This window comes from Botrytis cinerea, chromosome 3 (genome assembly GCF_000143535.2).
Source record: "Botrytis cinerea B05.10 chromosome 3, complete sequence".
Classification (NCBI taxonomy): domain Eukaryota; kingdom Fungi; phylum Ascomycota; class Leotiomycetes; order Helotiales; family Sclerotiniaceae; genus Botrytis; species Botrytis cinerea.
Window position 1 is genome coordinate 1998813 of NC_037312.1, and position 25679 is coordinate 2024491.

At 43.9% G+C, this 25679-nt stretch overlaps 5 protein-coding genes across 5 annotated transcripts; 2 read left to right on the plus strand and 3 right to left on the minus strand.

The window, feature by feature from the left end:
* Nucleotides 1-5040: 5040 nt before the first annotated feature.
* On the minus strand, nt 5041-6448 carry Bcrrp36. Its single transcript, XM_001560858.2, has 2 exons — nt 6235-6448; nt 5041-6186 (listed from the first exon to the last, which is right to left on the minus strand). Exons 1-2 carry the CDS (start codon nt 6412-6414, stop codon nt 5464-5466), a joined length of 903 nt encoding a protein of 300 aa, XP_001560908.1. The 5' UTR covers nt 6415-6448; the 3' UTR covers nt 5041-5463.
* Nucleotides 6449-6589: 141 nt separating this feature from the next.
* BCIN_03g05950 (hypothetical protein) lies at nt 6590-8136 on the plus strand. The gene is made up of 2 exons (XM_024692039.1): nt 6590-7919; nt 7982-8136. The coding sequence occupies exon 1, from the start codon at nt 6610-6612 to the stop codon at nt 7888-7890; it is 1281 nt and encodes a 426-aa protein (XP_024547812.1). The 5' UTR covers nt 6590-6609; the 3' UTR covers nt 7891-7919; nt 7982-8136.
* Bcgst25 lies at nt 8137-9920 on the minus strand. The gene is made up of 3 exons (XM_001560860.2): nt 9840-9920; nt 9563-9752; nt 8137-9337 (listed from the first exon to the last, which is right to left on the minus strand). The coding sequence occupies exons 1-3, from the start codon at nt 9867-9869 to the stop codon at nt 8310-8312; spliced, it is 1248 nt and encodes a 415-aa protein (XP_001560910.1). The 5' UTR covers nt 9870-9920; the 3' UTR covers nt 8137-8309.
* Nucleotides 9921-10046: 126 nt separating this feature from the next.
* Bcmrps9 lies at nt 10047-11576 on the plus strand. Its single transcript, XM_001560861.2, has 2 exons — nt 10047-10967; nt 11056-11576. The coding sequence occupies exons 1-2, from the start codon at nt 10103-10105 to the stop codon at nt 11145-11147; spliced, it is 957 nt and encodes a 318-aa protein (XP_001560911.2). The 5' UTR covers nt 10047-10102; the 3' UTR covers nt 11148-11576.
* Nucleotides 11577-13774: 2198 nt separating this feature from the next.
* BCIN_03g05980 (hypothetical protein) lies at nt 13775-15676 on the minus strand. The gene is made up of 4 exons (XM_024692040.1): nt 15439-15676; nt 14406-15381; nt 14095-14352; nt 13775-14034 (listed from the first exon to the last, which is right to left on the minus strand). Exons 2-4 carry the CDS (start codon nt 15181-15183, stop codon nt 13925-13927), a joined length of 1146 nt encoding a protein of 381 aa, XP_024547813.1. The 5' UTR covers nt 15184-15381; nt 15439-15676; the 3' UTR covers nt 13775-13924.
* Nucleotides 15677-25679: the final 10003 nt, after the last annotated feature.

The window sequence follows — 25679 nt, forward strand, 5'->3', positions numbered from 1 at the left end:
TGAAGTTGGCGATGGAGGAGCGAGTGGGTATTTTCAATTTGGGACGGAGGGTAAAAGCTTTGTTCGTGTGTTGTTTGAATTGTGGTGTGGTGGTGATCTGCATTTGGCGGTGCGTGCTCGCTGCTGATACCTACCTGCCCTCGTCCAAGTATCAGAAGTTGGCTGGTGTGAATATATGTACTGATTCTGGGAAGTGATTTGCGTCTCGGCTTCTTTGCTTTTGTGGAGAGAAGTGCACTGGACTGGACTGGGCATGGCCTAGCTGCTACATGTCGTGTGGATAATCTGAATCTGAATCTGAATCTGAATATGATGAATATGAATATGAACATGAACATGAACATGAATATGAATATGAATCCTGCTGGGTGGAGCGTCAGATATCATGTGACGATCATTCATTCAAATAATGATCCCCCACTCAGACAACCGGACTGCGCACATCCAAATCTCCCTTGTCTCAAACAAATCAAATGAAGCCCATCGGGAATTAGGGAAAACTTTCATTCCGATCGGATCCCGGAAAAAGTAAATCTCTTTTCCGATCACATGCTCACACGCTCCTCACCCCCCGATTTCGACCGGCAGTATATCCATCCAGATGCCATATCCATCATCGTAAAAGCATCTCGCTGACAAGCGTACCTGACACACCAGCCCACCTGCGCCCTGGCTCATTGCATAATCTACTTATCTTACCGATTATGAAGATCCATCAATCAGCACGCCGGAAATCCATAAGGCTGAACTCACCTCGGCGAGGAATTATGTACCATTCCGCTTACGGCCCCCGGACATTTATCGTTTCTTTCGCAGGGGAGATTCGTAATTTGGACGTGCTGTGATGGCTCTGATGGGGGTAGGAAACGACGGCGCGATATGTTCCGATGGGGTAGAGAAGAAATGGTCGTGTGAATGATACCAGTATGCGGCATCGTCGGGAGCGTATAATGGACTAGTTGTTCTCTATACAAACTCTTCGGGGACGAAGGAAGGAATTGATACATCTCTCGGGATTGACGTCCGTTCCATCGTCCGCTCTATCCGAAAAAGAGTCTAGACATTTTATAATCGGAATATACCCAAACAAGCTAGCGTCCTGTCAACCACGAGTTCGAGAATAATCCCCGCTCCCACGCAATCCAGACGGCTGGCGAGCTATTAGTTGAGGTGTGGAGCGTCTGTGCCAGCTCTATGGGTTGCTTGGTGGCTTATGTCAGACGAAAGAGCAGAGGCATATGATACCAAGACTTTGGGATCCAGGTATATGTCCTCGCGTCTTGCATCTCCGGCATTTCGGTCGTGCCGAGTGAGTTGCAGTATGAATTGTTCGATGTGGCTGTGGCTGTGTCTGTGTAGCTTGGATGAAGCTCAACTGGGATGGAACGTTCTTGTGATGCTTATATTTGGTGAATGTTACGTTGATTTGGAGATTACTTTGATGTGATACTATGGCATGATGTTTGTTGCTGAGTATGTGCCAAGGAAGTCCTTGATAGCGCTAGTGTAGCGATTTATTTGATAAATTTCGGCACTGGTGTTATTCGTATATGCTTGCTTAAACTGTTCATTGTCTAGTGCTAGTGACATGTAGTACAAACATCACTTAAGGTGCTAGCCAATACTCCACGGAACGGGAACGGGAAAGTAGATCTTGCAAGTGCCTTCTCAATCGGCGAAGACACTTTGAGTAAGACTCATGGGCTCTTCTATCCGATATCTCTCCATGTCTTTCTTCGTTATCACAGTTCGATCCCGAAGATCCCGATCCCGTGATACAGAACAGAATCCTATGTTGCATGTCTTTCTCCACAGGGCTGAAATAGACTTCGTACCACGACTTTTAGTGTTCAAGCCACCAACGTTAAATATCAAGGTCGAAAAATCTGTACTTGTAGATTATCCTTCTTCGACAGGGTGTGAATGCTTCCCTGCGTGCTCTGTCTTCGGAACAAGATTCGGAATCTCGGAGTTGCCATAATGTGACTAGTCGTATCGACGTCTATTTTTTCTCGGTATCAATATAGCTATGTTGCGCACCTAACAGCCAATTAGTAAGGAATAAAACTAAAAGTTGTATGTATGAGGTAAAACCAAAACCCCTTTGTAACCAATGATGTCATTACAACCTTTCCTCTTTTGTTAGCTGAAGGTTTTGTTGCACGTCTCAATAATTGTCATTGTTCACAAAGTATTGTCATTGTGGGTACATTGTGATTGCCATTGTTGTTGTTATTGTTGTTATTCCGCATTGCTGTTATCATAACTATTATCGTCGATTCTAGCCACCATGCTGCGATCTACCCTAAAGTTTCATCATCTCTATCTGAGACTCTTCTCCCTCGACCTCATCCACAGTTCCACATTAGTAAGTCGAGATTCAAGTTTTCATATATAAAACGCAAAGGGTATGTTCGAGATTGTTTTGGTACGAAGGGAAGCCATAGAGAGGGTATCCAAACTTGCTTCTGTTTAATTCGTGTTTCAATATATCTTCCCAACTATCCTGTACTCGGGTATATGCAATATAGAACTTTGGAGCTTTAGAGAAATTCATCACTGGTTGCTTTTGGCTAACTCCATCGATGTTCATACGCGAGGCGTACTTGTTGGTGATTAGTTTTTACAGGAAAAGAGAGAAGTGTAGCCACAAGAGAGCGAGACACTAAATCTATTGAAGGAAAAGTGAAGGGGAAACAAAAGTAAGGGGGTGTGAACGTAGTGAATGACTTCAATTCAATGGCTACTGAAATAAAGCTCTAAGCGAAAGCGAAAGAGACTAGCTCTTTTTAGTAGACCTTGTGTAAGCTCTACTATCCCCCGTACATAGCTAGCTCTTTAGATAGAATACAATTAGACAATTAGGACCTGCGCAATTTCGAGGGTGCTACGTCTTCCGTATCCTTCTCGTACAAACATAGGGATTGTGTCCCTGCAGAAGAAGGCAGCCATAGCATTTTTGTACCAGTAGAAATATATATCATATGGGAAGTTCAAGCTTATGCACTTTCTAATAGATAGGTGTTTAAAACCGAATCTTCAGTAGCGAAACACGTGAAGGTCATTACTGGTGTTGTCAAGGCTGTTAAAGTGGTGCAGACTCCAATAATGGAGAGTCAATCCGGAGAGTATTTGGCCGCGCCAGATGTCGCTCTAGCTGCGGATCTTGGCCCAAAGAGCCCTTTGATTCTCCCCTCTTCTTTGGCTCCGGAATAACACCGTCAGCAGCTTGGCAAAGGAAGTTTTTTGCTAACACCATTGATTATATCACCATAGCGGATTCGATGATACAGATTCCGATGTGACAATGATCAGAGCAGATGGCCCTCCCAGCAGATTTCCCAATACCGTAGGGTCTCTTGACACCATCCCTCCCCTCCAAATGTCATTTAATCACTCTCACACCCATTTAGATTCTAGCCTTAAAAAGCTGGAATCTACGATACTCATTTTCAGATTTGCAATGGAATTATACTACTCAAGCTACTACAAAGAAAATGTTTCCTACTGTTTACTTTAGAGTCTAGCTTCCCACTGCTCATTACGAATCACAGAAGCCTATCTATTCCGTTATAGAATTTACTTATTCCACCATAGAATCTACCATAAAATCTAACGAGTATGAGAATAAGATCTAAAGGGTACAAGGGTAAAACAAGTGTGAATTTCAGGGCACGAAAGTAAGTGAATCGTTTTGGGGGGGGGGGGGGGGGGGGCGTGAGAGTAATCTGCTTCTGGTCGCTGTCTGTCTAGACTAAGGCAAACTTATGTATTCGCGTAAATTCAATAGAAAGTAACAGACTTGAATTTTTGAAGATGCAATGAGGAATCCGAGGTGATGATTGTGCGGTTCGCTAATCGAGTGTGAAGAGGAGAGGTGAGATGACGTACAGTGGATTAACCAAATTAGGAAATTCGATGTGTTGAAGAGTGTGCAGAGTAAATTCAAAGATCGAGATGAACTAGAAACATTTGGATCAGGGCATTCCGAACCCTCGGATCTGTTGTAACTGGAGGAGATTTACTGATAGTTATAAGTAGATGATCGGTCGAAATTGTGTGCTGAAAATTAGAGTGAGAGATTGTTCATCTTCGTCATTGTGGTAGGAAGGTATCGCCGAGAGTGGTTGTTGGGATATATCAAATTAGTTGAAAAGGAGACACAAGCGAGCGATGGTGAGACAATGTGTTTGTGACCATTCGCCCCCCCCCCAAAAACTACCACTGCCACTGTTTCTCTACATTGGTTTAGTTAAACACCCATTCCTTCCCCTTAATGTCATGAGTGAATGAGTTTTGTCGTGTTCAGATATTCGATCGAGACGCAAAAAACATTTGAGTCGTTCTCGTTCTCCTTCTCCAAAATGCGAGCGAGACACGGGGCACTCGCTTCTTTAATTCTCCGCTTTCATACTCTCCTCCAAACCCACCTTTGCCCTGCACACACCCCTTTCAAGAATTTCTCATACAACCGTCCCAGACTATCGCTTAATCCAGTTTCTGGTACTTCAATCTGCTTGACTCGTCAATTTATTCATACCCACGTCCGTCTAAAAAATTACATGCACATCTCTTAATAAGTCGTTAAAGGGAGAGCGAGGAGCCATGAATCTACTCTATACGACTTGAATAAGTACAGACCTGGCCAATTCACAAGGAAACCCAAGTCTTTGAAGTTTAACCAGATCTCCCAACCACAAAACAAATTTACGGATTACATTCGCTATAAATCTGTGAAAAGGGGAAGGAAAATGGAACACAAAAAGAAAAGATTAAGAACATACAACAGTGGGGATTCGCTGGTGGTCACCCACCCAACTACTAATCCACCGATCTGAAGCTTGTGTATGGCAGAGCGGACGGGATGCCCAATTCTCTTCAGTCTATGGTCGTATGTGACAGATGCGGCTTTGATAGCGAATATATATTCAAATCGGATGAGGTGGACAGGGAAGAAAAATACCCCTTGTAATGGCTGAAGGAGATGAATAAAGCCAAAAAAAAAAGCTATAAAAAAAGTATTGATATACAAGGGGTAGATGGTTGGAATTTTATGGACCTCTCTTGATAGTATGAGGATCTTCATAAGCAGACTTGGAGAAAGAGATTGTTGACATACAAAGGAAGAGCAAACACAAGTAGTGCTGATTGCGAGAACCCTAGAGTGGAAATATACTTCTCATCCTGAAACTCAACTGTGGGTATGTGGATGGATAGTACCAATATCATATGCAATTTCTTAAGTGAAATTAAGCAAATTGGCATTTTTAACCATTAGTTGTACCTACTGCCTTCAACATTCATGGATTCCAGCATGTAAGCGATTCTTCACACCCCGAAGTAGTGTTTAGTGCGAACACTTATTGAAAGTCCTCATACGAATGTAAATTTTGACAATAAGGGTATATCTCATTATTCCTCTTGTAATTATCCACTGGCGAACCAACCTTGATCCCAACCTGCCTAATCGACCATTCTTCTCGCTCTCGGCATATTCTTCTTTTCTTTTCCCTCCACCTTCTTTCTCCTCCTCTCGATGACCCGATCCAATTGTCTCCCCTTCAACTCTCCGAAAGTATCCAATAGAACCCTCTTCTTTTGTTCTGCCTTCTTCAAATAATATGGCGTCTTTCCCTCCTTTACCAATTCCTTCTCCTCTTTCCTATGCTTGTCTAATACCTCTCGAGCCTTTCTCTTCCTAGCATCCGTCTTCTTTCTACTCTCCATACGCAACAATTCCCTCTTCAACTTCTCCTTCTCGTCTTCGTCCTTAGTTTTCCTAATCGTCTCCTTTAATTTCTTCATTTCATCCTCTCGATAATCAACCAAGAAATCGTAGTTCTTTTCAATCTTTTGCATATCAACCGGACCATTTGTCGGCTCAAATCGTGGGTCTCGAATCTCCCTTTTCTTGACAGGTACGACTTCTCTGCGACGGGATACGGCTTTCTTACTGGAGACTTCGGTAGGTGCATTTTTGCTGCTGCGGGTAAAGTCTCGTTGGTCCTTCTTTCCGGCTTTACGTTCGGTAGCTTCATTATCTTCCCATCCATCACCATTACTCTTTTTTAAATTTTTCGAGTCCCTTTTACTGGGTTTGGACATGGTAGCTTGTGCTTTAGCCAATGCGCCGAAAGAGATCGAGGCCGCGCCATTGGATGCCTCTTCTTCAGATTCAGATAATTCCTATTGAATATTAGTCAAAGATCTATATTTGGCTTTGATGAATCTAACCTCATCATCGTCATCATCTACTTCCTCGTCGCTGGAACTTCCTCCTTCCGCATCATTTTTACCGGTTTCTGACGGAGCAGAATCTGAAGAAGATTCTTCAATTTCTTCTGAAGCCTCTCTTCTTGCTCTCACGCGCCTCTGTAGGCCAGTGTCTAGTGCTTTTCTCTTTGTTGATAACATCGCCAAATTTCGTAGTTGCTCAGGTTTTAATTTCTTAAAGATTGAGTGATATGGGGATTTTTTTGCCAATCTCTGACAATCTCAAGGCGGTGAGTTACGGAACAACAAAATTCCGATTAGTTTCGATTATTCTATTATCGATTTTTCGAGTTCATCTTCAGCCTTGTATCGACCAGAAGGTAAACTTTCTAGCTGATGTCCCTAGCACGTTCTTTTGTGTCAACGCTCAGTGCAGTAGAGTTGAGGTACATTACTGCAAGGAAATTCTCTTCAACTAATAATGTATTAAATCAATTGGGACGAAACGATTCAGAACAAACACCATCATCAAAACCAAGGTTCGGCGAAAGGAATCGAAAACATCCCGGAGTACCATTCAGATCTGGGGACGAACGTAAGAGTGATAGAGTACCCAAATTTGGCGATAAAAAGACTCCATTGCTAAATCACAGTGGTCTCAAAGATATCCCGACAAATATATCAAAGCCATTGTATCCGCTATTACGATCACCATATTTTGCAAGCAAACCAGATCCACTACAAAGTCAGGCATTTTTCTATCCTTCATTCATTAAACATCTTGGGGAAAAGAAGCCATCGACCAAGGAGAAAATGGCTCCTATGTCCAAAGATGCGAGAACACAACCTTCAAGAGCCTCAGGTGGTGTCCCAAACCCTACCAGCGACTACCTAGAAAAGTCCTATACCAAGCCAGATCAAGCACCCGTTCCCTCCCCTCTGGCCCGCCATCTCCTCGTCGTCATCGATCTAAATGGCACGCTTCTCTACCGCCCCAACCGCAAATCTCCTACTAAATTTACTGCCCGTCCGCACGCTGAGAAGTTCCTACAATACTGCATCGATACCTTTTCTGTCGTAATCTGGTCATCAGCTAGATCGCAAAATGTGATCCCCATGTGCAAAACTATTCTCACTCCCAAGCTCCGACAAAATATTATTGCCATTTGGGGTCGCGAAACCTTCGGTCTCAGTTCCATGGATTACAATACTCGTGTACAATGTTACAAACGTCTCACTAAACTCTGGAACGATCCCCAGATCGCAGCTTCGCACCCCGATGCTCAAAATGGTGGCAGATGGGACCAGACAAATACAGTATTGATTGATGATTCCAGCGAGAAAGCCCGCAGTGAACCTTTCAATCTGATCGAGATTCCAGAATTCTTTGGCGATAACAAGGAAGTCGGAGATGTCTTGCCACAAGTTCATGATTACTTGAATTTCCTTAGCATGCATGAGAATGTCAGCGCTGCGATTCGACATTCGCCATTTGTTCCACAGCCCAAGGCTGATCCTCGTGAGGCTACAGGTTTGAATTTACCCATCCATCCACCCAAAGCTTTAGGTCCTGCTAGAGTTCCGTCTCCAGTTGAACCGGTGTATCAGCCCTCATACTCGAGTGATACCGTACCCTCAAAGTATCAACCGATGCTTGGAAATTCGGAGAAGTGGTAATTTGGTCCATTAACCGCTTTCTACTACCGGTAAGTTCATCATCTCTTATAGCTTTAAGCATGACATTATGATCATTAACAATGAGTGGTAGAAACTTCATGCCATCAAGATCACTTGGTACATTCTTTTCTTTATGATACCCTTTTTCAACATACTTCTGGGCTTGTGTATAGGTGGGGCATCAGGATAGCATAAGGCATCACAGCATAAAATGGCGTTTACGATGGTATTCAATATATAGTGGCATGGTAGTGAACTTAGATTGCATTGTTGCATAAAAGCTAAGCTAGTAATACCAAAAACGATCTTCATTTGATTTGTTTTCATTTATCCTCCCACACGTCATGATTGTTCATTACACGTTAACCCTGTTCAGCGCTAAAATCATTTTGAAAATTGAAACATCTTTAAGTAATGATTTACTTGAAGACCTTTCCGTCAGCCCATGGGTACTCCTTGCCGTTAACGACAAGTGGCTTCTCCCAGGTCCATTGCTCGTTGACGAACTCTCTGTCCTCTGGCTTGCTGGCGTCAAGCTTGGTGAACTCGTAGCTCTCATAGTCAGGGGCGACATCGAAAGCTGGGAGAGCCTCTTGACCACGGATGACGAAAGCACCCTTGATGATGCTGTCGTTGGCGGTACCGTAGACGGAAGCACATCCGAAGATGTACTTGCGGGAAGCCTCAAGACGAGCGAAGAAACCACCGATCAAGTTGGAGGTCATGAAGACTTGAGTAAGCTCATCATTGTACTTGTAGTCAACAGTCCACAAGGAGTATTCCTCAGCGTTGAAGTTCTCCCAGAACCACTTGAGGGCATCGGGAGTCTCTTGGTTAGAGTATTGACGCTTCCACTCATCGAGAGGAATGGTGGGCTTTGCCAAAGACTCGAGAGGGTGCTTTGCCTTTGGTGCAGCTGGGGCTTCCTCCTCCTCCTCCTCGACTTCCTTGGCCTTTGGCTTGGCAGCCTCCTTCTTTGGCTTCTCGGCCTTTGGTGCCTCAGCCTTCTTTGGTGCTTGGTTCTTGAGAGTTGGCTCGTCGATCAAAGCGAGAGGTTCAACAACAGCGGAGTAGATTGGCTGGTTGTAGACGGTAGCGTACCAACGGGCAGTGTTTGGGTTCTCAGCTCTCCACTTCTTGTCGAAGAAGAATTGGAAACCACGGGAGATGATACCAGCAGCAAACAAATCGGCGAGAGTGATACGCTCACCGGCGAGGTAGGTGTTGTTCAAGAGGTGCTCCTCAATGACGGAGATGCACTTGGCAGTGGCCTTGATGGAGTCATCGACGTTCTTCTTGTTGTATGGGTCACGGCCCATGAGAGGACGGAACCAACCACCGAGGGATGTGAGAACCTCAGAGTTGAAGAAAGACATCCACTTCAAGATAGAAGCATAGTCTTGCTTGGTCTTACCGAGGAGGGTGGTCTTCTCGTTTTGGGAGGTGACTGTAAATCTTGTAAGCTCGTGACTCATAAAACAAAGCAAATGCAAGATAATTTTTTTTTTAAAGATAGTGTTCAGAGTCTAATTAATAAAGATCAACATAGAATGATTAAGACAGGGATAACTGTATGACATTTTTTTCATCATTACACAGGAGAGTTTGTGGAAGGTAGAGTTGTTGCAAATTTGTGCGAAACAAAGTGGGGTGAAGTGGGATGTAAACATACCATAGATGGCGATGGCAATGGCCTCGTGGAGGGTGAAGCCGTCAGCACCGACGAAAGTTGGGACTTTGCCGAGCTTGTTGATCTTGAGGTAATCCTCAGAGACACCCTTAGCTGGTTCGGTCTCGACGATGTCGAGCTCGATGTTGTTGGCCTTTGCAACTGCACGAATGGCAGTTGAGCGGGGGTTGCCCTATAGAAAAAGTAGGATTAGCAAAGTTACAAAAAACTATCCGTTGGCAGAGGATATGTCGGGGATTAAATAAATGCATGTACATACTGGGTAGGTGTAGAGAGTTCCGAAAGCCATCTTTGCGTTGATTCAAAGTTGATTGATTTGGATGGAAGAAAGAAAGTTTTCGTGAGATGCATCTTCTCGAAAATTTGTGGTGGGCTGAGGGGCACAATAGAACTAGTCCAAATTAGGTCTAAAGCCAAAATCAGCTGATGCGGGAAAATCGAGACATCGAAATCTAAAGTTTACAAAGGTCGATTTAAAGGGTAAACGTTCCTAAAAGTCCACGACTTGGTTCCCTCTTCAGTATGAAGACATCATGGCTTCCTGCGAGCCTAAGGGAAGGTCTTAGATGTGCCTCTTCCACCCAACCAGCCATTCCCAGATCCCTACTCCGAAACCGAATCCCTCTTTCCTCACCCTCGAAATCCTTCACAACCACTACACAACTTCGAGACAGCATTGCGGCCCCTGAAATAAACTTTCCAGATGAGGGAGGAAGAGGGGAAAATGCATCGGAAGAACCACCGAAATTCTTCGCGCGTCTAGTTCCATACTCGCCATCATATTTCACGGCTCAACCTTCATATACCGACAATCTTCTCCAATTGCAAAACCTCCTACTCAAACACTCGAAACTTCCTGTTGTACAACCAGGAGAGGCGCCGCGTGTGGCATGGAGGTCTCTTATGGAATATAGAGATCAGACTGGAGAGGGAGTACGGTCATCAAAATATCACAAGATTGTGGAGACACTACATCGACTAAATCACATCCATCCATCAGTGATGCCCCCCGATGTGAAGGAGGCTATCGACAGGTACAAACGAGATGTAAACCCGCACGAGAATGTCGCAAAACCTATACCCATTGATAAATATGGACGGGCATTAGGAGTGGGAAGGAGGAAATCGTCCACGGCGAGAGCTTACTTGGTAGAGGGTACGGGGGAGGTTCTTATTAATGGAAAAACACTCGCGGATGCTTTTGGCAGACATCATGACAGAGAAAGTGCTATTTGGGCTTTGAAGGCTACCGATCGGATTGATAAGTACAATCTTTGGGCCCTGGTTAGTGGAGGTGGAACTACAGGGCAAGCAGAAGCTTTGACGTTGGCAGTGGGGAAGGCTTTACTTTCACACGAACCGGCTTTGAAGCCTGCGTTACGAAGAGGTAAGTTTCTTGAAGTTTATCACATTGTCCTCTCCCTATCTATCGAGACGAGTCAGTACTTGAGGATAGGATGCTAACATATCTCCAGCCGGATGTGTGACTCGTGATCCAAGAAAAGTGGAGAGAAAGAAGCCAGGTCATGTCAAGGCCAGAAAGATGCCTGCCTGGGTCAAGAGATAGTTGTATATGTATTTCATTGTATCGATACATATGGTGTTTGGGTTTCCGATGGCTTGTATATGGGCTTGAGACTCATCATGTAAGAAATATGAGAATTGAATAAATACCCGGTTATATTCGAAGACACATACTTCATACATCAACATCGTCAAGCGTTTCTGTGGGCCCTATTTCGAGCAAGTCAGCTCGACGGGTAAGCATACGAAATTATAACCACTCCAATATAACACCAGCCTTCACATAATCTCCAATCCTGAAAATCGCAAGTGCAGCTATATTACCAGGATCGTTATACGAAAGCGAACACCGTTTCATATCCATTCATACCAATATAATAATCTGAAAACATACGTTACACACATTTTCATTTTTTCAAAACCCATGCATGCACGCAACAGCTCAAGAATCTTTCCTGCCAATCAAAATCCACCTTCCTATTCGAAACAATCTATATTTATCATCCTAAAAGTACCCCAGTTAACCCCACGCTGACTATTGACTACGCACTCCCGACTTCAATCTGCACCTCTTTAATCCCATACCACATCCATCGACACCATTTTTGTTTCCCCTTCCCCCTTCCCCCTTCAAAAAAATACAGATAGCCCCATCCCATCCATCCAATCCCTACTGCAGCCAAGTATTGCTAGCAATCGATTATCGCATGGCCATCAGACACTAGTAATCAAAACAAGGCTAATAATACATCACATTACATGCATCCAAAACACTGTCACATCGCCACCCCTCCAATAAACAATCCCAGCCCTACCCCTATCTCGCTTCTTCCCTCCTTTACCCCCTCCCCCGTTCGCAATCCAGCCCATGATCATCAACATCACATCACCATCGGCATCCATGCCGTCGATCCCCATCCAGCCTCACTTCGTCTCACTTCCACCATCCACACCCATAATCAGCCACAATACAACCCAAGATCCACGATCGCTTTATTTCCCGTCTTAACCCCAGAAGAAAGTGTAATTTCGATAGCATGCTAGATGATCGATATTAAAGACATAGGTAATGATAGTCCACCATCTCGAACTCGTTCGTTCAAGCTTACCCCACCGCAGCCTAACTTAATCCAATTCGGTCCAGGACACTTCTTAACTTTCGAATTTTTTTACAAATTCATTCTTCAATTGCGAATGAATCATTGTGACACTTCCCCCGATACAAGAATCGATATTCAAGAGATATTCCCAAGTCCATTTTTGTAGTGTCCCATTAATCCACACACCACTGGTGAGCCCAACTAACACCCACCCACAGCTTCCTCCTTCAAATCAGCACCACCTTGTCATCCTAATCTCGAAACCTTTAAAATCCCTTCAAACCCCCAGATTTCCTACCCAAAATCTTCACTCAAATACATCATACATATCACACGATACAAAACAACCCTGTCCATCACAGCCTCACCATCCATACTGCATACCGCATACCCGCGTCTCCGTCTATCCGAATCCTACACTATACCTCCATCCACATCCTCCCGCATGCATTCCGCATCATGCATGTCTAATGCAGCTCAGCCACCACTACACATCAATCCATATATCCATGTCATGTCACATTTTGAGATTTCTCTGCCAGATCAAGATTCGTATCCAGACCCAGCTTTCTTTCCATCTTCCACACATATCTCCTTATATCCGATCTGATACTTGCCCAGCGACGAGATGACTAAAATCTTCATCGCGAAAGAAAAAAGTTGCATACGTTTGCAGAAAGATTTCTCATGGAAGATATTATTCATTTACAATACAAATATACACTATCTTTCCACAATTCATTGGTGCCCTGCTCCCCCCCCCCCCCCCCCCCCCCTTTTTTTTTTCTCCCCTTCACCTCCTCGCTTCAACGAGCGCGCTCCACTTTCCCCGGCAGACACTCATCTCTTCCGGCGTATCCACACGCATGCTGATTCATTGCAAATCCTTGCCTTCATACCCTAGAAGATATGGCTTATTTTCCTCGATACCCTAAAAGATATATGATCCATTCATACAATCGCCCTAAAATTTTCCATGCACCCAACCTATAATTCGTTCCTTCGGTTCTAGACCTAGAAGTCCATCTGCAATCCAATCCCGTGCAGTTCCTTATTGTGAGCCTAGTAGCCCCCCTTAAATACAATCAATCATACTCCCATCCAACTATTCGAGCCTAGAAGCCCTCCCATCCAACTATTCGAGCCTAGAAGCCCTCCCATTGCACGGCAGCTCTAGTAAACCACATCGCACAATAATATAATATGAAAGAAAACAGACACGCTAAAACACATCCATATCATTCATATGAGCCTCCCAAGTATTCCCAACCGAATTTTGCGAACCAGAACCTGAATCCCCACCTTCCTTTCCTTTTCATCATACAAACATCGTAATAAAAGAAGCATTGCGCATAGAAACATTGAAACGTAGCTTCATCGAAAATCAGAATGCCGCCCACCCGCAAATAGTCCGCCAGTGACCAATCCCTTCACCTCATGCATGTAGAGAACCACCAACACCAAATTGTCAAATCAAGAAGACAAAATCAAGTTTCCCACCCATGTATACGGACCACATAAAAGTGATCCTGATTAGTAGGAAAAGAAGAAAGTCAAATCTTGATGTCGATGAACCAGGGCGAAGAATTTGTAAAAGAAAAAAACGCCGAGAAGGAAAAGAAAAAATGCAAGTTTATGCTCTACAGTGGTATATGAAAACAAAACTTTTCCTAATAGGAGAGAACAGAAGTGAAATGTGGTAGAACAAGATATAGTAATATCATGGTGGCGCACGACCGACGTTGGAGTTTGCAATCGATGAGGATGCGCCTCCGCTAGAGGCTCCGGATACTTCAAGGTCTTCTTGGAGTTTTTGGCAGCTCAAAAGAACTAAGGTGTTGTTAGATAATTCGAAGGCAATTGCGAGCTCTGTCGTTGTTTTAAACTTACTATCCATAATTTGCGACTCTCCGACTCCATATTGATAATCCACCAAACCGTATTTCTCGACTGAATCGCATAGTCGCGTTAAGTTGGTTCCCATTTTGTTAATAAAATCCAAGGACATGAGAGTTTGCTGGTCCTGTTTTCGCTGACCGGATTCAAGAAAGTCGTGCTGTCTGGTGAAAATGCTTAACCATGCCGCGTTAAATTCGTTCCATAGTTGAATGCGATCGGCATGAAGCGCAGCTTCGTCTACAGTGAGGCCTTCATCAGAAACTATTAGTGGATGAGATTGAACAGAGGAAATATTGACTCACCTAGCTCTGTTACGTGTCCTAGTAGCCACTCAGAAACTTCAAGTAGAGACGAGCCTGCTTCTGCAAGACGAAGATCAATAATGTTTTTGAAGATCTGCTTGAGAGCAGTCTGGTAGGTCGAATAAGCTTCTTCCATCACATGTGGATTTTGGGGCTGCAGGTTTCCGGCGTCCATACTATCGGCCGTTCCAGGTGCTTGAGCCATTGCGCCTAGTCCTACGGATCCAGAATATGATTGTTGGATCAACGTAGTGCGATCTCCTGGGCTTTGCTGGTGTTGTTGATAAGGAGTAGACGAGTTCGAGGAAGCATAGTTTTGGGTCGCCGGTGTACTTGTTGGGTCATTTTGGATGAAAGGGGCAGCCACGTCGGGTATCATTTGCATTGATGCAGGTTGCCGTCCCTGAAATTGCGAACCATCATAAATATTATTTTGTGGAGTTTGTTGTGTGACATTATTGGGGTACATCAACCCAGGATTGTAATCCGAGAAGCCTTGCTGCTGTCTTTGGTCGGAATGGTAATTGGAAGGGTATTGCATGGGATTTGGAGGGATTCCTGTCGAAAAATTCGAGGTTGGCTCGTAGCCACCATAGGAATATGCTGAAGCTTGTCCAACTCCACGGTTCATTGATGGCGACCCCGTCCCTCCGGGACGATACCTATCCGGTATGGAATTTGGGATTCCACGGCCTTGACTCTGGTCTGGTGTATATCTGGGATCCTGAGGAGGATACGGTGGCTCATTTTGCCTTCGTCGACGGTTATTGTCGTCCATTCTCGTCTCCTGCTCAATATTATACAAACTACTTCCCGCCAACTAATCCAATCGATGCGCCACCCACAAATAGTATGACGTTGAGCGCAAGTGGGCCAGTTTGATGATTCGGTCCTGATGGTGGGCTTAATAGATTCCTCTCGCCGCGATTTCGACGCGTTTTATATCTTCTTATTCCTCGATACTAGAATATGATGTCTTTATATCCCAGTCAACACTGTGCATCAAGTCAAAAGATCATGAGAGTTTAGTTACCTGGAGCTTTAGAATCTGGCAGTGTGGAAAAGAAAATTTGAGATTTATTTTTGCTTTGAACCCGAGCAAGCTTTGTATCGTTGCCGGAATCTTTTTGTTGGGGGTAAAGGAGGGTGTTGGAGGGAGATATAGGAAGAGATGAGAAAGTTGACGTGACTGACTCTAGCACTTGGTCGACAATAAGATGAAGTTCACCCTGAAAGACCGAGTACGTGCTAGAATGATCAATGATGGTTTCGACTATTCGAGAGAATAGAAATATTGCGGAAATAGTGTCGATTGAGTTTCTTTCTAAGGTAAAGACCTCGTCACTGGCTCCTAGGACTATCCTTGACCTCTGATACAAGCAAGTCCCCTGTGAGATCTAGCTTGTAAGGCCAAATATCACTAGGGTATCAGATTGAGAGTGTGTCCCGCCCTGTGACAAACGTTGAAAGTTTCCTTTGGAATTGGAATTTGGCCGTGATTTTGGCTGGTGGCTAGCTGGCTGGTTTCGTGTAATTTCTATGGAGGGGCTGCTTTTGAGGTTATTCTGACGTTATGAGTGAGGAGAGATGGGGGGAACCAGGTTCATGGATAATCGAAGATATGCAACAGCGCCTCAATTGTCACTTCCGAGTTTCTAGAAGCGCTAGAAGACTCGAGGGAAGACGGAAGAACGTATACTGGCTGCTAATATGAATATATCTTCAAAGTCACTGTCTAGGAATCTATCAAATTCGAATCTGATAATGGTCGAAGGGGTGAAGATCTGACGATGTGTATGAGTGAGTATGTCAAGATACACCTTCGGGCCGAATCCAAATATGAGGACTTGAGAAGATCAATCAAGTATCCTTTCTACTTTTGGGGGAGGGGAATGTTTGAAGATGGTGAGTGTTGATATTGTCTGTGAACAGTTTCGTCTACAATATAGGAATAGGTGGTATTTCCAATGATTTTGCATGAACTGATAGCTTGGTTTGAGAGGCCAATGATCATACACCTGACATGAATCTGTTCCGAGATGTTTTAAGTTCGAGAATCGAAGTAGAATGAGGTCGAAACAGAGTTGTAGAGATTGGTGTGATTGAAGGGGAGTAGTAATGTCAATATGGCGACATGCTTTTGGGAGATTTTCGAGTCGAGTGACGCAATGAGAAGTTACTGTCAAGTTCCCTCCTGCCTCAAATTTCAAGAGGGCCGCTAGAGTTCTTCCGAGCACAGTTTGACTACTCCAGAAAGTCGTATATTAGACGTGATTTGTTTTTAAATCTAAAATGAGCGTGCGGTATTGTTAGAGGCTGAGGATTTTGAATTGGTGGTATGGTAATCAGAATGATGTTAGGTGGTGAAGGGAGTTGCCCGTGCCAGATCTACCTTTTGATGGTACGATAGCGCAAGTGCAAAAATGGAAAAGCTTTGCACTACCTCCAAAGTCAACACTTTCTTTGAAGATCCTCGCCAAAACACGGAACCTTCGAGTAAGAGGATTGGAACTTTGCTATCAAAAGTACTAATAGCACTAACGGTGCCGAGTAAGGTGGGCGATGATACTACAGAGACAGTACAGTAAGCTTTGGTTCATCCGACTCTTTCAACAGCTACACCTCCCCATTTTCGTATTTGTTCACTTATTCCCGTTCGTTCTCAACCATTTCCTGGGAGCGGATGGCCTAGGCGGATGGATAGATGATGATTAGATAAATACGAAAAGACGGTTATACTAACAAGTCTAACACTTTGGTATGACTTTGCGACCTTTAAAGTGATTCCAAATTTGGGTCCCCGTGCTGTTGTCCTGATGACCTGGGCTTTACTTGACTGATTCAAGTATGTCGAGAATTATTGCGTGTGTCGGTAACCAATCAATTAAGCTGGAATGCTCCGAGGTGTTGTCTCGCACCAGCCACTTTGTGAAGTCTGTCACTGCCAGGTACGGTGGGCTGGCGGTGCCAGATAGAAACAGCTGCAAAGTTGACTACTGCCCGGTTAAAATGAGCTAGTATTCGAGGTGTCCGGAGATAAAGAAGGAAAAAAAACTTGTTCAGTCTTTCTGATGTAGCTCTGAATTTAACTAAACGTACTCGGTGGCTGGCTGGAAAGCGGAGACTTGGAACTAGAACAAGCGCAATTACTCGTTAAGACCAATGAGAAGATGGATCCCGTTAATCGTTTTATAGAGGGTCGAATTCTGAAAGATAGAACGATGTGGTGGAGAAAGACCTGATCACGGTCCAAGTAATCTATGTAACAGTGTCGATTCAACTAGGTGGATGAGAGTAGGAAACAAGATGGCGATGTAAATAAATAAAATAGTGTGGGGAGGGAATCTATTTCCGGTAGAGGAATTCGTTGCCAATATGTAAGTTGCGGTCATGTAATCTGATATGCAGTTGATCCAAAAAGATTCAGGTCACTCTCTCTCTCTCATCTAGATCCACTCCAAGTCATAATACACATCAATAATATCAATAATATCAATTTCCTTTTCATTCTTCAATGCAGCAGATACGGTAGGTTAGTAAGTAGCCTAGATGGGACATTGAATATGGGCAATCTCTTGAGCTCCAAATACCGGGGGTTTTGGTCGATCAGGCGCAACGCTAGGACCTGAGATCGCCGGAAAAGGCGACAAGGCAATGCTTAGGATGATGCGACTTGAGATAGATGCTCGTGGATCATTGAAATGATCGAAATCATGCCGAGGAATCCATCGTATGAGTATAGAACAGGCCCAGGTGCCGAGTCAAATATTGGAAAGTTTAGGGATGGAGAAGGGGTTGACAGGGGTTTGAGACATGAATTGGGATTATTAGAGGTGAAGGATAGTGAGATGGGTTGAAGCCTAGCAAAAAGTCATGGTATTTCTACCTAGATGGGTATTTCAAGGGCAGCTGTAACATTTTCGGGATCAACGATGGTGAGGTTGTGATGGAAAGGGAAAGTCTAGCCCGATATCCAGGTATTCTGAGTGCTATTAATGTACAAGGCCAGAAAGAATAAGCTGTTGGGGTCCAGAGGCAGCGTTGCATTGAAAGGAAAAGGCCGAAACAAACATACAGGGGAGTTCGGATGGTTGGAAACATATAAGCAGATATTTGCCGCCTTCCCAGCGTCGTGGTTCACTAGGGTTCAAATCGGATGGAAGGAGGGATGGAAGGCTGAAAAAAAGAAAGTATTCTCCGAGATCCCCGAATTGATTGGACAATCAGGTTTTTTTTTCTTTTGATTCCCCGAACTTCAGACATGTCAAATACCGAAGTAGTATGTGTGTGGCTTATCAAATACAGAAGCGCAGTTCGCGACGATTGCCCGAGTATGGAAAGGGGCATGAATATGAAGTAGAGGCTATGATAGGAGAGACGGTCAAGCCAGACGGGAGAGTCAACAGAGTAGAGTACCGAGTAGCAATTTGGACGGGAAACGCAACAATGTACGAAGCGACTACGAACATTTGCTAGTACTCGTGAAGCTAGAATAGATGGCTCTACAAATTACGATAGATCCCTGATGCCACGAGTGTACTAAAGTAGTAAAATTCCACAATATTCGGTACGACATCTCTATGGGCGCTGACTGGTTCTTTCCGTGTTTTGAATGATGATGCTGGCATAGCTTATAACGAATTAAAAAAAGCATGCAATCTCGAGACGCTTGTGCCAAGTTTTTGCTGTAAAATGGTAAAAACTTTAAAGTCGAATTCTGGAGGAAGGATTGCGAAACCTCCTATACGACAGCTGGTAGCAGGTCCTTTTTTCATTTAATTCTTTGAAACCAAATCGCCCAGGAAACATTTGGGTCGTATCAAAAGTTCAGAGCGTGAATTATGTTTCCCTTTTAGGCCCTCTAGGCGTTTTCAGGGAGCTTTTAGACACCGAGAACAGTGCGTGCTGGGTAGCACTTTGTCGAGCAGCTTCTTGCTTCTTAAGTGTAAAGTACAAACGATAGATGGGATGGATGGACGAATAGACGGACGGCGTATACAACAGAACCAAGAGCCAATATGTATGTATGCCTACTGTGTAGGGGTTTTCGGGCTCTTCACAGAAACTATTCTGTTAACAGCTACCGGTACCTAGAATCTGGATACTGTGACAGCCATTTTCCCTGAAACAATCTCACCGGGGTCTCGGGCGCAAAAACACCTAGTAATTTTGGCCAAACACATCTCACCAATTCACCTTTTTTTTTCGCTGGTAAACCTTCGTATCTAAGGAGGAAAAGATTAAATCCATGTACCTGGTCTGTTGTCAAGAGAGGGAAAAAAGAGCCATTGCTTGCTCCTCTGGGAAAATATCGCTTCCTCGCCAAAGAAAAAAAAAAGCATGGTAAACAAATAAATCCACAGTACAGACAGAGCATAGTATGTTTGTTACATCACAGTTATTAATTTGTACTCGGTATTAGCAACACGGTCGGTGTAGTCAATTCAATACACAACCCTCACTAGATGGATACTTTCAATTGATTCTCCATTCACCAGACCTCGCAGAAAATACACTTTTATACAAAGCTAGTAACCTCCCTTGGCACTTCGATATCTGCAAAGATGTATCCTAGCCTCCCAGCCTTCCAGCTTAGTTTCCCAAAGAGATCTACGCAGGCCTCTCCATCAAATCAATTTGAACGGAGGGTTTAGCAGGTGGTCGATGTGAAACTTATTACTTTAATCGATAATTTACTTTAAACCTCTCTTCCGATTAATTTCTCTCTCTTTCTCTCACTCTCACTCTCACTCCGTAGAGTCACGTAGTCTCTCGTAGCATAGCCTCAGAATTCGATTTTCTTCTCGGCTGTTTCGCTCAACCCTTCCAAAAGGGGCTTTAGGTATTCCGTAATTGTTGAGCTAATCCCTTTCACAATATAAAATTAGTCAAATTGGAGGTCGCGCGATCCACCAATCTCATCCAATTCCAAGCGTGCCAGCACGCTTTCTAATCTTTGTGCTACCAATCGCACGTATCTACTCGTGCTCAGAGCTTCATCTGAGACTTCACGTCCACGACTCCCATGAGAAAGCTCATGCCTTTCTGTCAAATATTCAGCTAGTAATAAGCCACAGTAATCACCATTCCCAGAAGGACTTAATATCCAGTCGCTTCCTTAACGCATAGTGATATCTCATACATGAGTCAAGACACTTGCCCAGTTGGAATACCAGCAGTCAAACTCAGAGATGCCTATAGAAACAGGGGTCGACCGCCCACTGTGTCCTATTCTTGAGCGTTACATCCGTCTAGACTCTAAACTCTATCTGCACAGGGATGCGACGCAGAGTTGCGGGCAATTCTCAAATACTTTGTGTCTGCATGAATATTCGCAAACATTCAATCATGCGATGGAGCAACCCAGCAGCCAGAGCAGGCAGCCTTCAAATTGTACTCAGGGGTTTCGCAAGTTCCTCCCGAATGGAGACACCTGTTCTTGAAATGGATCGACAATTGAGACATGCAAAGAGTTCCTTCTACACCCCTTCTGTTTTTGCAAGGCTTGGCCGGATTGACAGCCCACGAGGCCGCTATTTCAACCGTCTTCACGTTTTTCCAGTCGGCAACTTGTTTAGCTCTGGGGAGCCCTGATGAAGTTCTTCTAGGTAATTCCTTGAGCTCCCACGTGTATTGAGGATTTTCACGGGCAGTAAGCCTTTTGTTCTGGAAGACAAACTGTCAGACCGTTATATCATATCCGCATTGTTGCTAGCAGATTTCTATCTTCAAATGGAATGATGGTTAGGTCATTATGAGATGTACCAATGCCGTGTGTCTTTCTTCCACTTGCCGCTTACAGCCGGGTTTCTTTTCTTCCCAAGTTTCGCATCGGGAATGCCGGAGGACAGTATGCATTTTCGTAAGCATTGCCCAATACGTCGATTTGTCATTTCTAAACGATCTCATCTCGAGAATACGACGTCATTCATTTTCTTTTCGGGCGTCAATGGAGCAAGCAATGATTTTCAAACAGAATGGAATGAGGCAACTGATCCAATGCAGCCCTACTGTACGAACCCGTAGCAGTCTCACATCCTCCCTTGATGTAAAATGGATATTAGCCGGAACACTCCAGCCCCTCTGCTCTACTCTACTCTACTTTACTCTACATGCTTTTTGACTTTTTAATTTCCGAGACAGCCATTACCTTACACTTTCATGGCTTACATCTCCATGGCACAGATCTCAAAAGTTCGAAAATAGAATTCATACAGATATTATTATCATTATTATTGTTATTATATGCACAGACCACCATTGGGCTACGAGTGCAAATCCTCTCATCCATCCGGGCCTTTAGGAGATCCAATCGATCTTCTAGAAGACACTAAGAACTCCAAATTTCCCCCTCCCTTGCCAACTTCTTTCTGCAACAACATGTTCCCCCCCCCCCTTTGATATATCTACCCTGACATTCCAAATCAGTTGGCGACGGTGTTTCTTTCTAGAGTAGTCGGATTTTTCAGTATTCTCCTCCCCTTTCTCCCTTTTTGACTGCCCGTTCAAGACTTGGAATTTTAAAATTCCGCGAGTGGAAGACCAAGCCTACACACACACGCACGCACAACACTCAAGCTGAGTGTGTACAAGAAAGCACTGGTTTGAAGTAAGATGTGCATTCAAGCAAACATCCATCACGAGGTGGACGATCATACTGGTGTACATAAAACCTGACCCCTCCTTTTCAGCGAAACAAACACAGCCCGCATGCGTAATGCAGACTCACAGCACCCCACACATCCATCCTGGGCAAGATGGAAACCAATCGCTCAACTTGCCCGAATTAGGAATTTTTAGACATCACGCTACGTTGTTCTATTTGAGATACTTCCTGTGCTTTGACCTGAATACTGTTCTTCCTGGCATGGTGAGTGGCTCATCTTCATATTGATCAATTATAACAAATATATGGATGCAGCCATATCGAGATCATCCTTTCACACTTCCACCAATGACTCTGGCAAACAAGCTTGTTCTGCTGACTGAGTAATATAACTTTTTCGCCTGTGTATATTAAAGTGTAAACCCTAAAAGGTGGAGTGGAAACTTTACCGATCGTGAGAAGTATTTGATAAACCTTAATATTATACGAGATTGCATTACTCGATAGTGCATTATGCATTTTCGATGTCGATTTGGTTGAAAATCTGTGTCGGAGCCAAAAGGTCATTTTCTGCTGAGCTGTCCTCGTAACCACGTAGAAGATTTGATTTTCCAAGGTCGAACGTCCTGAAACGAGATTTACGAGCCCGACAAAAGTTTTGCTAGGCATAACGTTTGGGGCCGTCTCCTACTTGATGATTTCATTTCATCTGAAATGGACTTGTCTGTGAGATGCGACTACGATTAAGTTTGTCGAGTTCGTTCACGCCGAGCTAGACTCTTAATCTTTGCACCGGGATAGCTCCGTGCAGACCATGAGTCCGATGTCGATGATGCAGGAAACCAAGTCTATGATGGGAGTGATTCGACCGTCTTGTCAAGACAGTTCTGAAGTGGCAATGGTTTTTGACATAGTAGCTTTGAATCCTTCGCGAGTGTGACATAATTTTCGCGCACATGTAATGAGTGCGGGGATTCAGCACCAGCAAGTATCAGTCTGAGGGGAAATATAGAAGCATCCTAAGACTGTGAGCTTTGTGACTCGAGTCTGGTGTCAACGTTGCGAGCATGGCATGCATAGGCTTCCATCGACCATCCTAAACCTCCGCATCTTCTCAACTGCAGATATCGAATGTACGATGAGTCGATCCATCATGCATACGTTCGTTCGGTCCTTACTTCTTTTCAGTGCTTTGTTCGCTTGATTTTTACCTCGTGTATTACCTATACAACCTCGTGAGGTGTAATAGTTTACAAGTGAGATTCTCCAAACACATTTCTAAATGTGAATGTGCAGTATTCCACCGTTCTCCTGTAGGTATGTTGATGATAGGTTCTCAATATAAAATTAATATTACTACGTCGCAGCTACATACACGTATACAAATTCAAACATCGCACCATCTCCTCGCAACCATACCCAAAGCTCCCAACGATTTCTCCCCAGTATTTATGTCATTCTGCATACAAACTCCATACCCACCATGCCCCCCATCCCACAACATCAATAGATCTCTTCCCCATCCAAAACATTCCCCGGCTCTTGAAAATTCACTCTTGATCCTGCTTCTCTTCATGCTCTAATGCGAGTACCAAGTGAATAAGCATCCCGTTTTCATTTTCCGCATCCCCGAAAACTAGCATTGTAAACCCACCAAATGAGATAAGTATTCCCATGGTAGTCTTCCATATTCAAGATGACAATTATCATCTTCCAACCTCTCCCCTCGGAACCCATGGGCACTATCTCCCTCTCCACATCCGATATTCACGCCGCTCTTCCAGAGCAATAGAATAACGAGAACATACAACTACAATCTAGTTCTTCCCTTAACAATATGATAAATATATACTACGACTTTAATAGTCTTTGGGTATGATTACCTATCGCATAAAATCTCATCGTATATCCAACTCAGTATCTCCAGAAACGATTAACCTTACTATAAAAATGATCCATTTGTACCTTCTCGATACCTCTAAATTCTCAATCCCATCTCCAAGTCTTTATGTCCATATTCACATGCACATCCATATTACCTCACAGTACATACACATCATCATCCTGCTCAAACCTAAGCCCAACAGCCAGCACTCCCCCACCTCTACCACAATCATAATAACAGACACCCTCGGAAAATTACAACAAGAAAAAAGTCAAACCTCAAATACCAAAACCAAAACCAAAACCAATCCCAATCCCCACTGTAGCACGCAATGCATCTTCAACACCACAAGCCAAACAAGGATTCGAGAGTGACCCTTGAGATTAGCATACTATCATGCCATTCTAAAGATTTAGTAAATGCTATAGAAGACCGGTATAGCATTTCGCAACAACGCATCATGACGATATTTCAAGCTCTGAGTGAGTCCCTCCCCCCGCCCCCCAAACGACGGCAAGAATTGGGGAGAAACACGATGTATAAAGGTACGCATACATATATACACATACCACAAGAGCAGAAACAAAGTAACAGGCACCTCTTCCCATAGAATGACTAGAATTTCCCCAGGATATCCATCCAATAGTCTGTCTGGACTGCATGCAGGCCAACAATACAAGGCTTTGAATGACTAAAAGCAATGAAAAATCTGAAAATAGTTCAATGCCCCAATCAAATTCAGCATCTCAAGTGATATGAATGTTCTAATTGGTTTGGAGATGTGAGAATCTTCATTATCAGACTGCATGCAATCCAGACTATGAGACACCCCGATTTTCCCCATCTGATGCCTCCTTATCCCTCAATATTGGATTGCGCAACACCGTGTACCACATGGCACCTCTCTTGTTAAAGTTCAAATTCATGCCCCCTCCTATCTTTATGGACATCAGATATTCAGGTTCCTCACCCCACAAATCTCCATTCCCCCATTTCCAATATACCAATTTCCTTCCTAGAATTTCACACACATATCTCACTCTCTGTTATTCAACCCAACCCAACTCATCAAACTCCCCTTCCAACAAAACATTCGCTAGCTTTCTAGTTGTCCGATGTTATGACTGCAGGTACATGTATCCATGAACGCTCACGTGCATCAACAAACAACGCCCGTTTGGCTTAGCGGTAAAGCGCATCACTAGTAATGATGAGATCCTAGGTTCGATTCCTAGAACGGGCATATTCAATAATCAGTGATAATGATTTTTTGCCAGTTTTTGTTACTCTAAACCCTCTTCTTTGGTACCGAAAATCGTGAAGGCTTTCACATCAAGAGTGTCATTTTGAAGGTTTGAGAACCAAAAGAAAAGATGCAACAAGATGAAGTGGGTACTTCATGTGTGTTCGTGCACCAGATAGAAATTTAGGTAATGTGCTGGTGGGTGGGTGGAGAGGTTGGTGGAGACTGCACCACTTCCCGAGAATCTCTTTTGCCAGCAGCTCCGAGGTTTCCATCTACATTATAAACCTACTACGCATGCAAACGGGATATTAGAAAGACAGCTGTAGCGCCAGTGGAACAATCAAAAATCCAGAAGGGATGCGTTGTCACCCGAGTTGCGTCTCTCTATCCTCACTTATTGATCCATTCCTGTTTGCAGGACCTACAACTCGTCACCCACCAACCTGACAAACACCCCTATCCGATCTTCAGAAGACAAAAATGAACCAAAAAAACATACAACAGTAGGGATTCGCTGGTGGTCACCCACCCAACTAC